At 60.7% G+C, this 21530-nt stretch overlaps 1 protein-coding gene and 1 long non-coding RNA gene across 3 annotated transcripts in view; one reads left to right on the top strand and one right to left on the bottom strand.

Annotated features, from left to right (window-relative positions):
* COL22A1 (collagen type XXII alpha 1 chain) overlaps window positions 1-21530 on the bottom strand; it is a 155960-nt gene that overhangs the window by 55949 nt on the left and 78481 nt on the right. For both annotated transcript variants that reach the window (XM_037500558.2, XM_054691957.1), the window contains exons 24-39: window positions 20154-20207; window positions 19530-19583; window positions 18582-18635; window positions 17601-17654; window positions 16949-16993; window positions 16401-16463; window positions 15897-15950; window positions 13310-13351; window positions 12747-12779; window positions 10505-10558; window positions 10169-10222; window positions 8262-8315; window positions 7709-7762; window positions 6354-6407; window positions 3897-4001; window positions 3429-3473 (exon numbers count right to left, since the gene is read on the bottom strand). In XM_037500558.2, coding sequence (XP_037356455.1) covers window positions 3429-3473; window positions 3897-4001; window positions 6354-6407; window positions 7709-7762; window positions 8262-8315; window positions 10169-10222; window positions 10505-10558; window positions 12747-12779; window positions 13310-13351; window positions 15897-15950; window positions 16401-16463; window positions 16949-16993; window positions 17601-17654; window positions 18582-18635; window positions 19530-19583; window positions 20154-20207 — 873 coding nt within the window. The remainder of the gene's footprint in view (window positions 1-3428; window positions 3474-3896; window positions 4002-6353; window positions 6408-7708; window positions 7763-8261; window positions 8316-10168; window positions 10223-10504; window positions 10559-12746; window positions 12780-13309; window positions 13352-15896; window positions 15951-16400; window positions 16464-16948; window positions 16994-17600; window positions 17655-18581; window positions 18636-19529; window positions 19584-20153; window positions 20208-21530) is intronic.
* Window positions 1-21530, top strand: part of LOC119236679 (uncharacterized) — a 119420-nt gene that overhangs the window by 20787 nt on the left and 77103 nt on the right. The window lies entirely within an intron of this gene.

Below are 21530 nucleotides of genomic sequence, written 5' to 3'. Positions count from 1 at the left end.
TGGGGGGGGGGGGTAAATATTCTTTAGCCATTTTTACAGAAAAGGAACAGAGGGTCTCAGAAAGGACGAGCCACTTGCCTTCAAATCTATCTTGGCTGAGTTACCAGTTCTGCATGAAGGCAAAGCCTGATTAATTTTCTAGAAACAAGCTTCCCCCAAGAGAAAGGCGTCTTTAATAGTCTGCACTTACAAGTTATTAGGAAGGGCCAAGAGGATGCCCATTCGCTTTCCTGCCTTAATTTTCCTAAGTGCTTTCGGTGGTCAGCGCCAGGGACAGCGCCAGGGCGAAATACACAGGTGCTTTATCCAGTATCTAGCTCCATCTCTCCGCACTCCTGCGCCTCCTCCTGAGCAGCCCATCCTCCAACTACCTTATCAGTGCCCACTGACCATGGAAACTGCTATTTCTACACCATAGTCTAACTTGCAACCTCATACAATATCAACACTGCAATGGAGCTTCGGTATAATGTCTCACATTTGAACTGGGTGGAAGTATTTGGTCCAAGGGAGAGCACGCCTTATCCCTGAACCCTGTGAATTTGAGACAGGTTGGTGAACTGAGCCCAGCCCGGGGCTCCCTATATGCCTCACTGCAGGGTCTCAGCCCGCCTCTCTACTCTCCAGTACCCACTTGGCCCCTCCACAACGTGCCTGCTAGGATGGAGAGTTCTCCCCAGACACCACCCTCCTGCTGCAATCCTAAAACAGACTCCACAGAGTGATCAATAATAAGTACCACTAGTGGGCCTCCCTGGTGGCACAAGGAGGTAAGACGCAACCTGTGAAGCTGTCCGCAGCCACTGCAGCACGACTTTGATCCCCGGCCAGGCAGCTGACCCACCTGGTGCAGCAGACCTCCCCGGTCTCCCCGCTGCTCCCCTCAGCAGTGGATTTCAGTCAGTCCTCCTGTTTCCCACTGTTTCTGGTGAATCCTCTCACCCACCACACCTCTGGCCTGTACCCCAGTTCTTGTATGCATAAATATTTTCTTTTTAAAAATGAGTATCACTAGTACTTATGATCATATGACTGTGACAAGCATGAGGCTAAGCAACTCTATTTACTCGCATTATAACCCATTTTTACCCAAACTGCCTGGGAGATAAATTTTATTGATCTCATAAATACTTATCACAGAGAAAGGACATCTTAACCATTTTCCTTCTTTACCATTTCTGGTGCCTTTGCCTTCCTTCCAAGAGATCAATGTCCTTTGGACACTGAAGGTCTCACTTCAGCATCGGGAGGCTCAGCACACTCCTCAGGCTGGCTGGTAACTCACAAGGTCCTCCAGAATCAGGCTCTGCTTCCGTCTCTGGTTCCACTCCACGTAAGACCACTACTCCAGCCAGACACAGCCACTTACTACGCCCCCACTGCAGACAATGGTGCTTCCATTTTTTTCTTCAGAAAATAAGGAGCTGCCATATGTTTGCCCACATTGCTCAAAAACTATTGTATTTCTTTTGACTTTGCTCTTGAACATCAAAATCACTATTAGCAAATGCACATCAATTAGTGCAAGCTCGGGATGCTCACGGGATGCTCACGGAGGTCACCCATCTGGATGGGGCAAGCCCTGAAGCAAATACATTTAATTTAGACAACACGGTCATTCCCGAGGCTGCAATGTCCATATCCTGCATATTATTTTAAACAAGCCTTTTAAGTACAATGTGAAAAGTGACATTCTCTGTGGTTATGCTGCTCAGATTGCAGAGATACAACTACAGAATTAAAATAAAAACTTTCCTATTACCGGGATGAGTATCTGGTGCTTGGGGGGAAAAAACCTAGTAAGAGAGGCAACATATATGAATTCCTATTAAATCACCCGGCTGGATGGGCAGCGACAAACTTTAGGTCGGTGCTAGATAATTCGGAAAGTGGCTTTAGGGATAAAAGGAAGCGGCACTGAAGGCACATAATTTTTTTAAAACATGTTTTCATAAATAGATACCAGGGGTAAAAACAAATATACTAACATTACAGCACCCCTTCAATCTATGTGACCTGAAATGCTTGTGTTCAATTAAAACAGTGCTGCTTCTAATATCAAGAATTAACTATGTTACTCCATTCTCAAGTTTCTGCATCTTCGCTGGTCAGATACTTTTCCACTGGCCGAGGCTGCATTTACAGCACGAGGTCTTCTCCGAAGACAGTTTTCTTTCCCTTGCATCTGCTCTATGTGCTTCAAGATCAGGACCAGCTTCACCTCCTCCCAAATGTCTTCCAGAGTCAAACCACGCCGGGTCGGCGGCTTCCTCTCTTTCCCTCTACTGGTGCCCGTTCCGGCCCCGTTCTGTGGTTTCTCCAGTGGCCCCTGAGCTGCTGGGGGGCAGGACACTCACACACATTGCTGTCATCCACAGCCAGCCTCAGGCCTGACACGTGCCGGCACGGTGGAGGTGCCATGGACGAAATTACAAACACACTGGTAATTGATGCAGGAACAAGTCAAGGAAGGAACAGTTCCGGGCAGGGAGACTTCAGGGACACGTCCCTGCCACCCGGGAAAGTTCTCTTAAGAGTGTGTTTGCAGGGCCTCCCTGGCGGCGCAAGGGGTTGAGATGCAACCTATGAAGCTGTCTGCAGCCACGGTGGCATGAGTTCAATCCCCGGCCAGCCAGGGAGCTGCCCACATGGCACAGCAGACCTCGCCTGGTGTATTTCAGTCCATCTGCCTGTTCTGCTCCCCACTCTGTCTCTGGCGAATCCTCTCACCCTCCGCAGCTCTGGCCTGTACCCCAGTTCTCGTATGCATAAATAATAAATCTTTAAAATAAAAAGAGTGTGGCTGCAAATGAGTTGAGGAAGAGGGCACTGGTGTTTCCAAAGTGTTTCCCTTTCTGGAATCCTAGGTGCTCGATGACAACCCCGTTCCTGCCGCCCCTCTCGGGAGTAGCACCAGCTTGGTGGGAATGAATGACCACCTGTAGCCTGACCCGTCAAATCTGCCCACAGGCCCTCCACTGTCCGCTCCTCCAAGTACTCCTGCGTGCCAGGGACATGGTGGCGGCTCCTGAGCGCTTAGGAGACGGAACAGACACCAGACTGAGGAGTGTGGGGTCCGGCATGGCTGTGTGGGTCAGAAGCCACCCGCCGAGACGCCCACTAGCCTGAATGTGAGTGAGAAGTAGACTGTGCGATCAGCAGCTGTAGGGGGCCATCTGTCGCCACCACTCCATGGCCACACAAGATGGCGGGGCCCATTCTCTGCTGATTGAAAGTCAGTGTCGCTTGCCACGTCATTTAATAAGCACCAACTGGGCATGCTGGAAGGGCACACCCGGAGTCACGAGCCTTTCCTCAAGCAGAACGTGATGGACAGGAGTACGAGTGGCCAGAGGTGCTCACAGTAACACTCCCGCGGTGCCTTTCTGAGGCCAACCTGTGGCTCCTGCGGTACAGGTAAGACTCACCTTGGTTCCTAGGGGTCCAGGTAAGCCAGGTGGTCCACGAAGTCCCTGGGGAAATGAACAAATGCCAGGAAGTCAAGGACCCCAAGTGCCCCCTGCCGTGCCCTCCACCTGAACACAGGTGTCCCCAACTGTCGCATTTAGAAAAGCGCCACTTCCTCTGAGCCATCTGCCTGGCCCTGCGGGGGCCGAGGCCCTTCTCTCTGCACAGCCCGTGGCTGAGCTGGCTGGGATGGCTCCGTGCGCCGTGTGGACGTTGTGCCGCCCTGGCCTGAAGAACACGAGCGCCACTGCTCCCCAGCCAGGCCCCCAAGCCCGCCCACGGCCTCCCCACATCCCCTCCCCCCCCGGCTCTTCCTGTCACCGGCTGTGACTCCGTCTCTGCAATGTTCGGCCAGTGAGCCTTTCTCGTTTCCAAGCCCAGCCTGATGGTCACGGGCGCAGGAGCCCCTGGTTTCTGGGGACACTTACCGGCTCCCCATCTTTCCCCTTTCCAGATGGTCCAGGGAGCCCGGGAGCACCAGGGTCACCTCTGGGGCCAGCTGGTCCTGGGCCACCTTCCTCGCCTGCTGCTCCCTGAAAAGAAAAGTGGACAGTGTCCAGGCTCACCGACCCCCAAGGAGAAGCTTGCTGCTGGCCGGCGTCCGAGGGCTGGAGGGCCCCGGAGATGCCCCGACTGCTTCAGAAAGCCCCCCCAGCAAGTGGGGAGAATGACAGATGGTGTGCGCCTGGTTACATTGTGTACCCCGAATGGACAGGCTGAAGTCCTAACTCCTGTGCCTCTGCTTGGAAATAGGCCCTTTGCAGATGTTAAGAAAGGATGAGGTGACACCGGAGGAGGCAGGTCCTGACCAACATGACTGGTGTCTGGTGAGGAGGAACTGCACCCGGACACACTCGGGGGGAAGACACGGGGACAAGGCGGCCATCCACAAGCCAAGGAGAGGGGCCCAGACGAGGCCTGAGACAGGAGAGACAGGACATTTCTGCTGTTTAAGCCCCTGGTCTGTGACGCTCCCCACAGCGAACACGCACACGTGGAACATGGAGACAGAAAGGTCGTGAGTGGTGAACCCATCGGCCCCCACTCAGGGCAGGACTCCACTCAGCTTGGGTCCCCGCGGAGCAGAGCGGTCACCACCTCCCCAGGCTGCTTGTGCACGGCCTAGACTCAGTGGCTCCTCATGGCCAGCCCAGTCGGCCTCCCTGCGGCCTCCCGGACATTTGGCATGCAAGCGTGGAGCTCTGCAGACAAAGCCTAAACCTTCACACAACAGACCTTCAGTGATATGACCACAGCTTTGGGCTTCAAAGTGGGGAGAGAGAGCGACACACACAGAGAGACAGAGACAGAGAGAAACACACAGAGACAGAGACACATACAGGGACAGAGACACATACAGGGACAGTGACACACACAGGGACAGAGAGATGAAAGAGTGACAGAGACAGACATGACAGCCTCTGACAAGGAACTGGCTTTGAGCTCCCTGCAGGCCAATGTCCTCCTTTCTGACCCCACAGCTCAGCCCCTTGTGGCTGCAGGGCACGAGGCTGCCCCGCCGGAGCCCGGGGACTGCTCCCAGAGTGGACGCCCTCGGGCCCAGGGCGCAATCTGGGGTCTCTCTGGTGAAGAGCAGAAGAAAGAGGGGCCAGGATCGGCAAAGCCAGGGATGGAGAGGCCCCTCGCACGCCAAGGGCAGGACCAGCCTCCCCAGCCTCAGACCAGCCCCTGGAGAGTGGGACGGAGGAGGAGCGTGTCCGGGCGTGGACGTTTGTCCACTCTCAGGGCACTTGCGTTTCCTTCCGAGTTCCGGGAGGGCCGTGGCGTCCCTGGGCCAAGGAGAGGTGTTTGGCGCCCCCTAGAGGGTGAGTGAGCTGACAGCACCCCGCGCGCCAGGGCTCTGGTCTCAAACCCTGACGTCCACGTGCGGGTCCAGCTGCGGGTCCACCCACCCGGCCCGGAGTGGAGAACAGTCCTCACGCCTGGTGTGACGGAGGCCAGGAGATGGGGGGGTTTCCTTCCCTGGCTCAGCCTGGGTGACCTCATGGCTGGCCTAAGGCGGTATTCATTACCTTTCTCTCCAACACATTAGCCCCCGGCTCACACGGGTCATGACTGAGCTGGGGATCCAATTACGCGCAAACCCAGGCAGTGCCCGCAGTTGGCTGCTCATTTTTCTCGGCACTAAACAGTTTTGCATTCTGTGGATTTCAGAATCCAGCCTCCCCTCCCCGTCTGTGCTGGTCACATTTGAAAGATAAAAGATAAAGAGCTCAGTCCTTTAAAAGTTCCCAGGCAAAGCGGAACAGAAGGAATTTGTTTTGAGAAGTTCAGACACGTGTGCCAGGAGGGGCACTGGGGGGGGCCAGGGACAGCTGTGTATGTCTGTGCCACCTGCTGGGGTGCGGAGCAGCCCTCGGCCCCTGCCCCGCGCAGCCAGGCCCCTCCGCCGGGAGCCTCGCGACCCTGAGCCACGTCTCCTGCCCCAGGAATCTCAGGGCAGAGCAGACGCCGCCATCGGGGACAGGCCCGGGGACGGTGGTGGGGGCTTGGGGGTAGTTTGGGTGGCCACATGCATCTGACGAGGTGTGAGCCTGTTCCCCTAAACCAACATCACTTCAATTAAAAAGCACACACGAAAGCCAGGCCGCTCAGCTCGCACGACTGCCATTCGGGGCGTCTGGGTGGGGGCGCGTAATGTCATTTGTGATTCTGGGCATGAGCCCCGGCTTCAGGAGGCGGCAGGTCCCCTTCGCCCTTGAGCGTTGGTGTGTTGGGGGGCCCGTGTCGCTCCTCTTTCCGGTCAATAAAGCCTGTCCTCGCAGCTTGGGAAGTCTGGCAGCAGCGGGGATGGGGGAGCACTGAACTGAGAGGGAGCAGGCCTGGGGAGCAGCCGCGTGTGCCGGAGATGGCCCGTGCCTTACCTTCTCTCCGCGCTCCCCGTCCTTCCCAGGGGGGCCTCTGATGCCAGGGGGGCCCTGAGGAAAAAAGAAAGGCTATTGACATGCAAATTCCAAGGTGGCCTGTGCCCAGAGAGGGTGACGAGGCCCCTAGGGTCCAGGTGGTTGATGATGGCAGCTGTGTCCTGCTCGTCCCGCCCGGCTCTGCTCCTGCCCTGGGCACGCACGCGGCGTGGCTGCTGGACTCTCTGCGGAGGCTCCTGGAGGGACGGGTAGGGTCCCTATGGCAGACCCCAGGGAGGGTGGGGATGACCCAGAAGCCAGGCGTGACATCGGAGGCCTGCCCCCCGCCGCCCGTGTCTCGGGGGTGCCCAGAGGCTGAAACGGGCCCTCACCTTCCAGTAGGAGAACAAGCTGGTGAGGGGGGTGGAGAGACAGGTGCGTGTCATGGGGCTCTGCCCTGCGGAGCGCCAGGGCCAGGCAGGACGCACCCTCAGAGCCACCCCGGTGGGGGCAGAGCTGGGGCATCAGTGCCCACAGATCAGGGCGGCTGCTGGGGCCGCTGACAATGCCACGTGGCTGGACAATGACAAGGTCCCAAGCGCCAGAGGAAAGCCCTGGCTCGCAGGCCTGGCTGCCGGACCTGCCCCTCCGGGCAGGGGAAGCTGCTCCGAAGCACCTATGGCGACCGCTCCCCACCGGCCTCCACTCCCCATGCCCCAGTCTCCTCCTGTGTGATGGGGGAAGGGCAATACCCGCCCCCCGAGGGCAGGGCCTGCACGTAGCCCCGGGTCGGCCTCCCAGGCCAGGGTGTCCGTGCGGTGGTGGCCGAGCAGAAGGACCTCGCCGGCCCGGAGCCCAGACGCTCGGTGGCCTTGGCGGGCCCCTCGGAGCTCCCCCCAGCAACGTAGAGTCAGCGTGGACGGCGGACCCTCAGCCAGGCCCCCGGTGGACAGCCCGGCCCACGGGGAGAGGCCACACCCCAGAGGGCGGCTGGACAGTCGAGGGCTGAGGGGCCCAGCCCTGCCCGCTGCGTCCACCCTGGAGATGCAGAGCTCGGGGTGTGGGAGGGGCCAGGTCCGGAGGCCAGTCGGAGCCAAGGTGTGACTGGAACCCAGGTCCCCCACAGCCAGGACCCCCGAAGTCTTGGGTTCATCTTCCCTGCTCCAGGCAGACGCCGGTGCTGGTCTAGCAGCCGGACACTTCCAGACTCCGGCAGCCCCAGCCACTCCGCCCCGGCCTCTGCTCCCCGAGCCGCCTTCGCCTCGGGCGGGCTTGGGGCGCGGGGACTCCCTGAGGAGCGGGGGTGTCCCAGGAGAACTCGCCACATGGCCCAGGCCTGGGCTCCCCACCGGGGCTGGTGACCCCGCCCCACTCACCGCATTTCCTGGGGGGCCACTGGGGCCTGGGGGTCCCGCAGGTCCGGGCGTGCCCTGTGAGGGGGAGACGGTTGGAAGGGCTCACCGCTTCAGCTCGTCCTCCCGCGGCCTCCACGGCCCTCGCCTCCGCGCTGCGCTCGGCTGGGACCACGGCTGCGCCGAAGCCCTCCCTGAGGAGGGGGCGCGCCTCCAGCCTGAGTCACGGCCAAGGCGGGTGTATGTGTGTGGTACGTGTGTGTGTTGTGTGTGTGGTGTGTGTGTGATGTGGTGTGTGTGTGTGGTGTGTGTGGTGTGTGTGTGGTGTGTGTGTGGTATGTGTGTGGTGTGTGTGTGTGTGTGTGTGGTGTGTGTGGTGTGGTGTGTGCAGAGCCTGCATTGCTGTGAAGCGGGGAGGCCAGGCCGCCATCTCTCTTGTCCTTGCTACTCAGAAGCCCCACCCTGGCCGCCCGTGCGTGGATGGCGCTTCCTTCCCCACCCTGAGCCCAGAGCCAGGGGCAGATGCTCAGCTCTGTCCCCCAGGGGCCCCAGTGGCAGGTGGGGCTCCAGGACTCACAGGGTTTCCAGCCGCTCCGGGCACCCCGTGGGCACCGTCTTGTCCCTTGGCACCCTGCACAGGAAAGAAGAGGGGGAAGGAGACATCATGGTAACATAGTGGTCATCCCCTCCCCACCACTGTCTGGGGACAGCTTTCTTGTGAGCCTGTTCCCCTAAACAAGCTGTGAACCACTGTTACCTCAATATGCATGGATGGATGGATGGATGGATGGATGGATGGAGGATGGATGGATGGATGGATGGAGGATGGATGGATGGATGGATGGAGGATGGATGGATGGATGGATGGATGATGGATGGAGGATGGATGGATGGATGGATGGATGGATGGATGGATGTAGGATGGATGGATGGATGGATGGAGGATGGATGGATGGATGGATGGATGGATGGATGGATGGATGGGTGGATGGAGGATGGATGGATGGATGGATGGATGGATGGATGGATGGATGGGTGGATGGATGGATGATGGATGGGTGGATGGATGGATGGAGGATGGATGGGTGGATGGATGGATGGAGGATGAATGGATGATGGATGGATCGAGGATGGATGGATGGATGGAGGATGGATGGGTGGATGGATGATGGATGGGTGGATGGATGGATGGAGGATGGATGGAGGATGGATGGATGGAGGATGGATGGATGATGGATGGGTGGAGGATGGATGGATGGAGGATGGATGGATGATGGATGGGTGGAGGATGGATGGATGGATGGATGGAGGATGGATGGGTGGATGGATGGAGGATGGATGGATGGATGGATGGATGGATGGATGGATGGGTGGATGGATGGATGATGGATGGATGGATGATGGATGGGTGGATGGATGGATGGAGGATGGATGGATGATGGATGGATGGAGGATGGATGGATGGATGGATGGATGGAGGATGGATGGGTGGATGGATGGATGGAGGATGGAGGATGGATGGACGATGGATGGATGGATGGGTGGATGGAGGATGGATGGATGGAGGATGGATGGATGGAGGATGGATGGGTGGATGGATGATGGATGGATGGATGGATGGATGGATGGATGGATGGATGGATGGATGGACAGAGGATAGAGGATGGATGGATGGATAGATGGTGGATGGACGGATGGATGGATGGGTGGGTGGACAGCTGGATGGATGGATAAACGGGGAGGGGAGCATTCTGAGGAGGAGTGGGAGAAGTGTGTGCTCACAGTCTAAAAACAATACATCAAAGTGGCAAGTGATCACATTTACGACTCAAAAAATCTTGATCCAAGCTGGAAGGACAGGGCGCAGGTGGGCCCAGACAGAACCCCCAATCTGTGACAGGAGCTGGAACCCCACCTGGCCTTACTTTTCCCCTCCTGACCCCCAGGACGTCGGGGTCCACCTGCCCCTGCATCCCTATGCAAAGTGGCCCAGAGCGACAGGATGGTGCAGGCACCCTCAGGCAGTGAGGTGGCCCGTGGAGTCTGGGTCCACACACCCCATCCTAAGCTGTGTCCCCAGCGGCAAGTCCTCCAACCCCAGAGAACTATCAACAGCTCAAGCGTCAGCTAAGCCAAAACTAAGACAGGCCCCAGAATGCTGTCCAGGTCAGAGCTGCAGCCAGGGCTGGTGGGGAGAGGGTTTGCACTCGGAGAGCCCAAGGGGGCTGGGCCGGGAGCGCCCTTCCAGAGGGAAGGGGACGTGGTGGGATCCGAGTTCCCCTAAAGGGCAGGGTCCAGAGGTGGGGGTCACAGGGTCTGCATTTCAGGTGTTCTGCAGGGGCCTCTGGGGCCCTGGGCTCATGGGTCTGGTCAGCACAAGGCGGTGCCCCCAGGAAGGCACTTCTGAGGTGTCAGGGGAGGGGCCCGTGGACTGGAGAGGTTTCCTGGTCTCAGAACCAGGGCGTGGAAAGAGGATTTTCTTACCGGTGGCCCAGCAGGTCCCCGAGGCCCCAATTCTCCAGGATGGCCCTGAGATCCCTGCAAAGAAAGGGCCCTTAGTGACTAGATCACCCCCTCATTCTGGGCATGTTGGGAGGCATGGGTAGGTGCCATGGGTGTGAGTTGAGGTCTGGGAGGGTTGAGGTCTGGAAGGGGGTGTCCCTAGAATGCCGGGGGTGGGGGAAGGGGCTGCATTCCTGCGGTGGGGTACCCGGGGGTGGGTTGTACAGCTCGGCCCTGCACCTGCTCATCCCAGATTCTGGGTAACCAGCCTGGGCACCGGGCTCTGACCAGGGCGAGGATGGAGGTGCAGGGACTCACCGGTTCTCCGGGCAGGCCGGGATCGCCCTTCTCACCCTTGGGCCCTTGTTCTCCCTGTTGATACAGAAGCAAAGATACAGCAGACGCAATGGCCACGCTGGCCTCACGGCCATCCTGCCCCCAAGACTGTCCCTCTGCCAGGCATGTCCTTCCCACGGCACCAAGCCGAGCAACATTTCCCATCCTTCAGGCCTAAGGCCGAGAGTCTTGATGGACCCCCGCGAGGAGCGAGCTGCCCGTCGGGGCTGCCTGGCTGTCTCTCTCCTCCACGGCTCTGGCGGTCGGGGCACCGTCAGGCCATTTCTGTGTTGTGTCCTGGTGACGGGGGCCAGGGAGAAGGGCCGGCACTGCCCAGGCCAGGAGTCTGCACACGCGGGGCGCGGGCTGTTTCCTCTTGCTTTGGACTGAGATTCCAGCCCCGGGTGCCCGAGGTGTGCGGGACACCGACGCCCTCAGATGTCCCAGGGGTGTGCCAGCGTCAAGATGACCGGAGGCGGGAGGCCGAGAACAAGACCTGGGGGCTGGACGTGACGAATACCAGGAGCAGCAGCTTGACGCTGCCTGGCGGGCTGTTTGCTGGGGACTGCCCAGCCCGCTCTGAGACCAGCTCGAGGTGGGTGGTGGACGGTCTCCTCGGGGTTACGCCCCCATTCTCTCTGCTCAGTGGCCGGGGATCTGAAATGAAGCGCTTGCACGTGGGGCTCCTGCCTGCTCACTGGCTCCTGGCAGTGGCCGGGGCACAGGCCTGTCCCGCTAACGCTGTGGCCTTGTGGCCTGCAGCGGCGGCCTAGGCGGGGCCAAGTGGAGCGAATGCCCAGAGGAGGGAGGGCTTTTCCCAGCCGCTCGGCCCAACCCCTCTGGAGCTGGGCTGGCGAGTGCAGCGCTGGGCGTGCCCAGAGAGGAGAAGTTGCCGGGGGTGGGAGGCGGGTTCTCCTCTTGATCTGCTGGTGCCATGTCCAGGGTCCTGGGAAGGTTGAGATGCCCACCCTGGCCTTCAAGGTAACAGGACAGGTGGGCAGACAAGAGGCTATATCCAGGTGGACCACAGGCCTCTCTTACGCTCCAACGGCTGAAGGCCCCACCCAGCCACAGGAGAGGAGCCGGACTAGACCCTGCTGAAAATAGCACCCCCTCTTGAGCCTCGCCCAGCCCCACTTGAACCCCCGCTCACTGGCCACACAGCCTGGGGCAAAGTGTTCCCCCACGGTGACCCTATCTGCAAAATGAGCAGGTGGTTCCCACTTCACACGGAACAAGGTGTCAGTGCAAAGGCAAGGGGCTGCAAGATGAGTCCACAAAGGAGACAGGCGAGTCTGGGGTGCTCTCCTGCGGGAGCAGAGGACGTGCCTCAGCAAGGCCCTGCGCAGCTCTGTCTCAGGGAGGGGACCTAGCACAGTGCATAGGTGCACGCCTGTTTGGGGAGACACCCCACCCCCCACCTGCAGGACTCAGGGTAGACCAGCATGTACCAGGAATGTAGGGGGCGGGGGTCCTACATAAGCCAGGAGTTTGAAAGCAAAGACCTTGGAGACTTTGGAGGTGTAGGGAGGACCGTGGAAGTATCTAGAAGGCAGACCCAGCATCTGATTAGGGGATCTGGAGGAAAGGGCTAGTGCTCAGCCTTCAGTTAGCTGAGTGGCAGGTACAGAAAGGTGCTGTTGGTTTTAGTGTTTCTCTCTACATTCCCACCTGCCACAGGCAGATTTGGGGACCTTGCTCTCGAGGCTCCTCCCTGTCCTCCACTCCCAAACCTCTTCTGGGGCCCCCGCGAGTGCCAGTGGCACAAGCTGGTTTCCTAATTTTCTCTGCATGGTCTACTTCAGAGAGCCGAGACCCGGATTGAGTGAAATTATTTTTTTGCTAAATATGCTTCATGGTACTTGACGCAGAGGAAGCTTCCGCAGACGTGAGCTCATTCCTTCTGGAGGCCTCATTTCCAGCCAGCTCAGAAGATGCTGCTGGCCCCAGGCTGGCCCCACGTGCCGGGCCATTCCACGCTGGGCTTCCCCCTAGATCTTGCGTGGTGAGGGCTTGAGAGATGGCTGGTCCTCGAGTGCCCCCCTACCTCTGCTCAGGAAAGAAGCCCCTTAAACATCCTCTCCAGTGGCCTTCGGGGAGTCTGCCTGAACCCCTCCTTCAGTGCTGCCTCCCTGGTGTCCAGGTGAGCCCAATACACCGTGTCTGGAGGTGTGACCCGCCTTTTTGTTGGTACTTTGTCAGACGCAAGTTGGGGGAGACTCACGGGCATCCTAGGGTGCGGCGTGAACAGGGACGTCTGCAAAGGAAACCACAGCGTGAGAGGCGGGGTCAAGTCCAGAGCTGCCTCGGACAGACGCCCCACCTGGAAGGACACGGGCCTGACGCTCCCTTTAAGTATCATTAGTTCTGACGACTAGAATCACATGCTCTGTCCGGAAGCTGTTGCCAGGGAGAAAGCCGAGCGGCCGGAGGCAGGGACGCTGGAGTCACAGGCTGAGCTCAAGCCCCGCCGCCCCTCTGCGGCTGTGAGGGGGACGTCTGCCAGCGCCTACACCCTCAGTGGTAAATGGGATGAAATGCTCCCCACGTGGGCGCTGCAGGGCGGATGTGGAATCATCCTCCAACATCCTCAGCAGCACCTGGGGCCCTGGGATGCTCCCTCGGGGTCTCCTTCCCACCATCATCTGCTGTGGCTAAACGAGATGCCGGCGAGCCTGGACACCAGGGAGGCGCTGGTGTTGTGACTAAGCAGTCATGTGTGGGAAGGGGCACCCCATCAGCTTAGGAGCTTTGAGCAGGAGAAAGGGCTAGAATAGTAGTACTTACTGTTCCAGGTAGTCCAGGGGGCCCGGCTGGACCGACCTCACCCTGGATGGAGAAACAGAAAATAGATGACACTTTGTCCTCCTGTCAAGTCCGCTTATCCCCAGACAACAGAATCACCCACCCTGCATCTACCTGGATGATGGATGGAGGATGGATGGATGGTGGATGGGTGGATGGATGGAGGATGGATGGATGGAGGATGGATGGATGATGGATGGTGGATGGATGATGGATAGTGGATGGATGGATGGATGGATGGATAGACGATGAGTAGAGGATGGAGGATGGATGATGGATGGATGGATGGATGGTGGATGGAAGATGGATGGATGGATGGATGGATGGAGGATGGATGGATGGATGGATGGAGGATGGATGGAGGATGGATGGAGGATGGATGGAGGATGGATGGATGAATGGATGGATGGTGGATGGATGGAGGATGGATGGAGGATGGATGGAGGATGGATGGAGGATGGATGGAGGATGGATGGATAAAAAAGAAGGGAGGGGCCTCCCCTGGTGGCGCAGCGGTTGAGCGCTGGGCTGTGAGGTTGCCTGCAGCCTCTGCAGCACCGGTTCCTTCCCCAGCTGCTGGCGAGGGTCCCACAAAAAAAAAAAAAAAAAAAAGAAGAAGGGCGGGAAGGAGGAAGACGGAAAATAGACATAACTGACCGGCGCTAGGCAGATGGATGAGTGATGGACAGTAATAGATCCCGAATTATAAAATATTTTCAACACACAGCACCCTATGTTTTGAGAGGTCGCTACGGTGACTTACACATTCACACGGCCGTAACTATTGTGCGTGAGGAAATAAAGGGAGCCCCACACCTCGTCACGTTGAGGACATCGCTGCTTCCCACCTATTGGAGCCGCAGGCAGGGTTGCTCCCCCAAACCAGGCCCAGAGCACCAGGCCCAGAGCTCCAAGCCCAGAGCTCCCTGAGAGCCTCCTCTGGGGCCTGCCCTCCCCTTTGAAGGGGAAAGATGTTCTCGGGGCTGAGGGCACCATCCTACATTCCTGTGAGCAGCACAGAGGGGCTGACTCTCTAAGCTTGCGCCCCAACTCTACCACTTCTACATTGTTTTGCCTCTTTGTTGGTTTTCCTCTTCGCAGGATGAGGCTCCTGGACAGACAACTGGCCACAGAGCACAGGGGCCGAGTGGGCCACGCTTGGCACAGCAGGCCAAGGAGGGAGGCGACCACATGACCCCGAGGGGGCTGGGAGCACAGCAGGGCGCGTTCTGGCCTCCTTTACTCTCCTTAGAAGAGCCTAGAAGATAGGCCACTTCAGGAATAAGGAAACCGAAGCCTAGAGACGCCCATTCCCCTGCCCCGAGTCACACGGCCGGCACATGCCGAGCCCGGGCCGGAACTCGGTCAGGCTGGCAGGAAGGAGGAAGCTGCCCTCATTGCGCTCCAGAAGATTTGCAAAGACAAAGGCCGCCCAGTGCCGTCTGCACCACCCGCTCCCCGGTCTCTGTGACACCTGGGCTCACGCTCCGCACCAACCGGCCCCGGCCGGCTCACGCACCAGCCCTGACAGGCGCCCACGGCAGAGTCGGCGGCTCCCCAGTTCACTGTGTAAACGGGTGTCCGAGAGGAGCCTTCGCGGGGAGACCATGCCCCCAACCCGGGGGACAAGGGGCCCCGGGGCTGGCGCAGGCGCGGGCGGGGCTCTCTGACGCGACCGGGGGCCTAGGACCGCGGGGCGCCCGTTGAGGGGCCTGGGCTCGGCCGTTCTCGGGAGCCTGTCACGCCTCCCTTCAGGCCCGCGGGGCACCAGTGCCCACAGCAGGTGGCAGGGAGGAGAGGGCTGGGGGCAGGGCCGGAGGGGCCCTGTGGGCACAGTCAGAAGGGGCACCGGTGCATCAGTGTCTGATTCTGCCCCCCCTTGGCCTGCACTGTCCCTACCCCTTTCTCTGGAGGAGGAGAAAGGAGACCAGACTCTTCGGAAGCCTGCCCGGGGTTCTGCCCTGGCCCTGGCAATTCTGCCAAAGCAATAAAGAGGGCTTTATGGTTTCTCTGAGTCCTTTGCATCCCGGAAATGAGATTCTCAAATGAAAATCGCGTCTCTGGCAAGTGCGCGCGCGGGCCCGGCTGCGCGGCCTCCCCACGAGCCCTTTCCACGCCAGACACCACTCAGGTCGCCGGCCGCCTGCGGCAAAGCCCTAAGTTGTCAGCCCGCGGCGGGGGTCGGAGCCCCTCCCAGAGCAAGGGAGCACAAGGGAACAGGGGCGAGCGGCGGAGTCACCCTGAGAAGGACGTGCGGACCCCGCGCAGGGGCCTGGGGCGAGCCCGTGTGGAAGGGGGCGCACCAGGCCCCTGGGACGGAGGGTCCCCAGGCCCCAGACCCCAGCCTCCAGCCAGGGGGTGCACGGAGCTGCCAGGGCCAGGACACTGGAGATCCAGGGCCCGGCGCAGGCCCCCGAGCCTCTCCTGCAGCCTGGAGGAGGGTCTAGGGTCCCCAGGCCCCTCATCTGTACAGTGCATGGCCATCGGCAGCAGGGACCCCAGAGCTCGGCCTCCCCACTGCAGGCAGCACCCACACATGCAGAGGGGAGCCCCGGGCAGCAGCTCCTACCTTGTCTCCTCGGTCACCTTTCAGTCCCGGGAGCCCCAGGCCGCCTTTCTCTCCCTGGGGAAAAGATGACCTGTCACCCCGGGCAACTGAGCAGCACCAGGGGAGATGCTGCCTTTCCTGGGGGCCGACGGCTGCACAGACCCCATTCCTCCAACGCCCTCACCTGGCAGAGAGCGCACCGAGGCGGCCCCAGGAGTCCTGGGGACTAAGTAGACGCACCGGCTCCCCAGGCGGCAGCCCCCAGGTGACCCCGCCCACCCGGCCCTCTGCAACTTCAGGGGGACAGTCCACCCTCTCCAGGGCCCACTCAAGGCTGCCACCCTCCTGGTCCAGCTCACAGACCAGAGCTATCTGCCCCCTCCCCCACTTTTTCTCATCTATGAGCACCGGAGAAGGCCCCTTGAACCCCAGTCAAACCCGCTAGCCCCCCAAAAGACTCCCAAGGGGGCCGCTCTCCCCAGGCTCAGGTGAGGGGCCCCAGAGGAAAGGCTGTGGGTCACTTACCTGTTCCCCCTTCTCTCCCCTCCGGCCCGGGAGTCCTGGTGCACCCGGCAGACCTGCGGCTCCCTGGGGGACAGGGGCGCTGTTGAGCCAGGTTGCAGGGCCACTGCCCCTGCTCCTGCTTTCCAGCCCCCAGAGGTCTCGGACTTAGTGGAGGTGATGGGGCAGCCAAGGGAATTGCCATTGGGGCGTCCCCAGGCTCTCCCCACTTGTGCCTCCCTCCCGCTCGGTGTCTCACTCCTGGCCCAGCAGCTCTCAGGCGCGGCCACGCCTAGCTCTCCCCGACACGCCCCCAGTCTGAGTTAGGGGCTCCCCGAGCCCGCCCTCACCGGCTTGTCGCTCAACGCACCTCGCACAGGTGCACCAGGTCATGCTGGTGGCCCCCCGCCCCTCACCGCCACGGACACGGAGGACTTGCTGACTATGGGGTGGGTCACTGAATGTGTGAACTGAATGCCACGCGCCCCAGGGACCCCTAGAACAAGTCCTCGCAGACGCTGGGGAGCAGGGGGTGGAGCGCATGGGCCTTCGGGCAAGTGACACCAACAGACCTTCTCTCCGGGCTGGCCTGCCAGACCTTGCTCCCCAACTTCACCCTGGAGACAGAACAGACACCCCATCATTTTCCCTGCACACTCTCTTTGGGGTACCCCCACGTCCACATCAGAGGGTCCAGGGCCACAATAGTGGGCTCCATCCAATCCCACTGCAGTGATTTTGGATCGTGTGCATCTTTTTAAACGAACACGAATGTCGGTTCTTATGCTGTGAAGACCCCCGGAGCTGTGCGCCCCCAAGGGCGGGCTGGGGTCCTAGAGTCTGGACTCCAGGAATGGGGAGCCCAGGGGCCGGGGGAGCACTTCTCCACGGTGGCAGACAGCTGGGGGGGGGGCAGGGCTGAGAGCTCTTGCGCTTCCACGGGGCCTCTAAAGGCTTCGAGGCACGGAGCGGGGCCCAGCCTCTCGCCAGCCAGCAGGGGCGTCCTGCTCATTTCGAGGGACCGTTAGCCAGGAGGGGGGAAGGCAGGAAGGAGGGAGGGCCCCAGCGCCCCTGGCTTGCAGGACCCACGCCTCCCCGCTCCTGGGTGCCCGGGGCTGTGACCCTCCCGTCATCCCCCCAGCCAGCGGGCCCCATGCTCCATCCCGGGGGGCCTGCAGCCCTGACACCGCTTGGATAACAGGAGGGCAGGCGGGGGGTGCGTACCCGAGGGCCGGGCTTCCCAGGAAGGCCGTCGTAGCCTCTGTCCCCGGGCTCCCCCTGGAAGGAAGCAGCAGGACGGTGAGGGCCATTGGCCGGCGGTGCAGTGTGGGGGGAGGGAGCGGCGGGCGGAAGCTCCTGAGTCCCGGGGGACCCAGAGGGCCGCCACCACCTCGCAGCCCCACGTGCAGCAGCTGGGCGGGCAGGTGCGCCTGCGCCCGAGGCCTGGATGGGGCAGAGCTAGGAGGGGCCCGGAGAACGCGAGCCCCCGGCTGCCCTGGGCCTAGTCTTCTGAGCCGAGGTGGGTGGAGAAGGTCACGTAAAATGCAAGGAAGTGAACTGAAATTCCTCATTCTGCGTGAAAGACGCGTTTCTAGCTCTGCTCACTGACGAGGATGAGGAACCGTCACCGCTGCCTGCACGCCCGTGGCCGCGGCCGGCCCCCCTGGGCGACGGGACAAGCTCAGCTCAGGCCTGCGGCTGGCGGCTCTCCACCGCCCGTCGGCGCCGCCCACGCCCCCTGCGCCTGGCAGCGAGGGTGTTTGCCCTCCAGCGCCAGCGTCCTCCCAAGGAGAACCTCAGGAAGACGTTGTTTTCATTTTCTCAAGTTTTGTTGATTTGCCAGATACTGACTTGTGGGGTTGAGCGAGCACAGCCTCGCCCCTCTGTACACGCTCGCCCTCCCCCGCCCTCCCCCTGCGCTCCGGGCTGTGTCCCAGAGCGGTTTACAAGTATGTTAGCAAGAGTGTCTGCAAGGTTCTCTTCCTCACAAACAAAATAAATGCAAATTTTTAAGATTCAAAATGAACCCACGCCCCTGCACCCCCGGGCTCCTGCGCTGACGCCCGGCGCCTGCACCCTCCCCAAGGCGGGCATCTCCGCCGCCCGCGGCCCAGGCCGCCCGTGCAGTTTAATCCCCCAACAGGGACGCATCCCCCTGGCTCTGCCTCCGCGGGTCCTCCCCTCATGCACCCCGTGAATACCCACCTTGGGTCCTGGCAGGCCCGGAGGTCCATGCAGCCCATCCTTTCCCGGGGACCCCTGGCCAAGAGGGGGAGACACAGACGCATGAGGGCAGGCCGGGGAAGCACCAGCTTAGCCAGGACTGATTCAGCAGCCAGAGGCTGGGAACCCCTTCTTATCAGAGGCGCTCGTGGCCTTATCCATGGGGCCAGGTCCACTTGCACGTTTCCCTGGGATGGGGATGGGTCTGCCCCTCTGGACCCTGCCAGCCCCCAGCGGCCCAGAAGTGTGGGCGGGCAAGCGGGTGGTCGGCTGGACCTGGTTCTGAAGGTCCCATTGCCACATCCAGCTGCCAGGGGAGGAGACAAGCCAGGCCCAGAAGCAGCATGAGGACCACAGCCTGACCCAGGCCTCTGGGAAGATCGGCTTTCCCAGGAAGCCGATCTCTCCACGCAGGCCCCAGGGCCCCAGCCTCACCAGGCCTTCCACTGCTTCTCTGTGCCCTCATCACAGGTCGGAGGCTCAGGAGCCGCCCCTGCCATCCTGCCCTGCAGAGCCGAGGCCGAGAGGCCAGGAGACGGACACCCACTGTGCCAGGCGGGTGTTGGCTGAGCACAGGCCTTGGAAGAAAGGACAAGCTCCTGGCCCAGGTCATCTTGGCTTGGGGTGAGAACAGGAGGCCCGTGGCCTTGTCCTGGGCCGGCCATGGCCCAGCCCTTGGCCCTCTCTCTCTACGTGTCCCTCCTGGACAAACACAAAGGACTTTGACTTTTTCTCTGGGTAAGGAGAGCAAAGGGGCAGAGAGAGGGCACCCCAGTTGGCACCCCAGCTGCAGTCACGGGGGCAAAGCCGGAAGCCAGGGCCCAGGAAGGCCCCTGAGGAAAGGCCTGGTCCTGGGGCCTGGGGGTGAGCAGCAGCGCGTCCCGTGGAAGGCCCCTGGATGGAAAGGCGGGAAGCCGGGGGGTCACTCACCGCCTGCCCAGGGTGCCCGGGTTTTCCCGGGAAGCCGATCTCTCCAGGAAGACCCTGTAAAGGGAACCGCAGGGCACGGTGAGTCTGGCTTCCTGGGCATCGGCCCCTTCATCCCACGCCTCCCTGGCCAGGCCCAGGCCTCTGGCTCCATGAGGAACCCAGTGTGGACGCATCTGGGAGCCAACGCGTCCCCACGCTGGCCTGGTCCACAGCGGCCACCCGCCCCACACTCATCTCCACTGACTGGGGTGGTGGGGCCCCCTCCTCTGCCCACACCGGGCTGCCTCCCCCAGCAGGGGTACCTGACCCCACTGCCCTCTGCAAGGTTGCCCAGCAAGGTTGCCCATTGCACCCAAAGTTGGGGAGAGGAAACACGGACAACGCCCCGCCCCGGCCTGCTGTGCCCCTCACGGCCAAACCACGAAAGGGCGACCAGGCTCCCTGGACAGTGCTGCAAGCAGCTGCTCCCCGTGCTGGGGCTCGGGGCTGAGCGCCCAGGGCCTGGGCTCGGCCAGGGCGGGACCCCTGCCGACACCCCAGCACTGGGCCTGGACAGAGACAAACCACACACAAAGATGCGCCTGCTCCAAGTTCCCTGTAAGAGAAAGTCCAAGCCAGTCTTACCGGGGGGCCTCCGGGTCCAGGCGGGCCTGGGATGCCAGGGGAGCCTGGAGGTCCCTGCAAAGGAAGAGGGTGGAGGGTTACAACACCACAGCCCCTCGAGAGGCTCCTCTGGGCTGGGGGCGGGGGCTGACGTCAGCAGTGTCGCGGCTTCTTTTCAAACAGAAAGGAACAGGAGCAGAAAGAAAAGACCGAAAATCAAATTGTAAAAGATTCCTTCTGAGGCGACACAGAGAACGGCTGTTGACTCTTCGACTCTGCAGCCTGCGGACGTGCGGCGTGCACACAGCGGGGCAGCCAGGAATGAGGCCCCAGAGCAGGGGTGCAGCCCTAGTGGGCGGGGAATGTGGGGTGAAGGGCAGGACCGTAGGTCTGCGGGAGGGCCGAGAAAAAGCACGTGTCACAGTTCTGCAGACAACTCTCCCGACAGCAAACCTTCTCCACCCCACCCCCTCTTCACTGAAGGAACTTGGACGTGTGACCTCACGCGGGTCTTGGGGCACAGGTGTATGAATCAGCCCCTGCGTGTGTGAGTCCCGCCTCTCACCCCACCGTCAAGCCCTTCCCTGATTTCCCCACTCCTTCTCCCTTCCCTTCCAGTAACCACTATTTTGTTCTTCGAGCCTAAAGGCTTGTTTTTGTTTTATTTGTTCATTTATTCTTTATCTACCGCATATGAGTGACATCGCATCGTCTGTCTGTCCCTATCTGGCTCCTCGCCCTACGTTCTGTCCCCTCTGGGTCCGCCCAAGTTGCAAACGGCAGGGTCACAACTTCATTGTTCACGGCTGAGTAATATTCCACCAGTCCATAGACTGATGCATTTGCCCGCGGGGCAGCACTTAGATTATTTCCCTGTCGTGGGGGTTGTGAACAACACTGTGACGAATACGGGGGCACAAACATTTCTCCGAATGACTGGGTTTCTGTTTTTTTGGTGTTCTTTGGAGAAACACGCAGCAGTGGGATCACCGAGTCACATAATACACTTATTTTTAATTTTTAGAGGCCCCCATGCTCTTCTCCACAGCGGTGGCACCAGGGACGACCCCAGCAGTGCGCGCCGGCCCCGTCTCTCCTGTCCTGGCCAGTGCTCGCTCCTTGTCTTTAGATGAAGTAAGTCATTCTGCAGAGACCCGTCCTGCCCACCACATTCAGACCCAGATTCACAATCAGTCTAGTCATTCCTTCCCGGTGCTTATGCGCCGCACCCAGGAGGCAGGCGCTGCCCCTCGGTGTACCTGGGTCACCTTCACCGCCGTGGTGACTGCAGGGATGCAGGGAGGGCGGGGGAGGGAGCGCGTGGCAGAGTCTCTGCCAGAAAGCGGCAAGTGCTCCGGGAAGCCATCAGCACAGGCCAGGGGGTGGCCCGGATTCCTG

Source organism: Talpa occidentalis, unplaced genomic scaffold, assembly GCF_014898055.3.
Source record: "Talpa occidentalis isolate TD23 unplaced genomic scaffold, MPIMG_talOcc4v2.1, whole genome shotgun sequence".
Lineage (NCBI taxonomy): Eukaryota > Metazoa > Chordata > Mammalia > Eulipotyphla > Talpidae > Talpa > Talpa occidentalis.
This window is presented reverse-complemented; position numbering and strand designations above follow the sequence as displayed.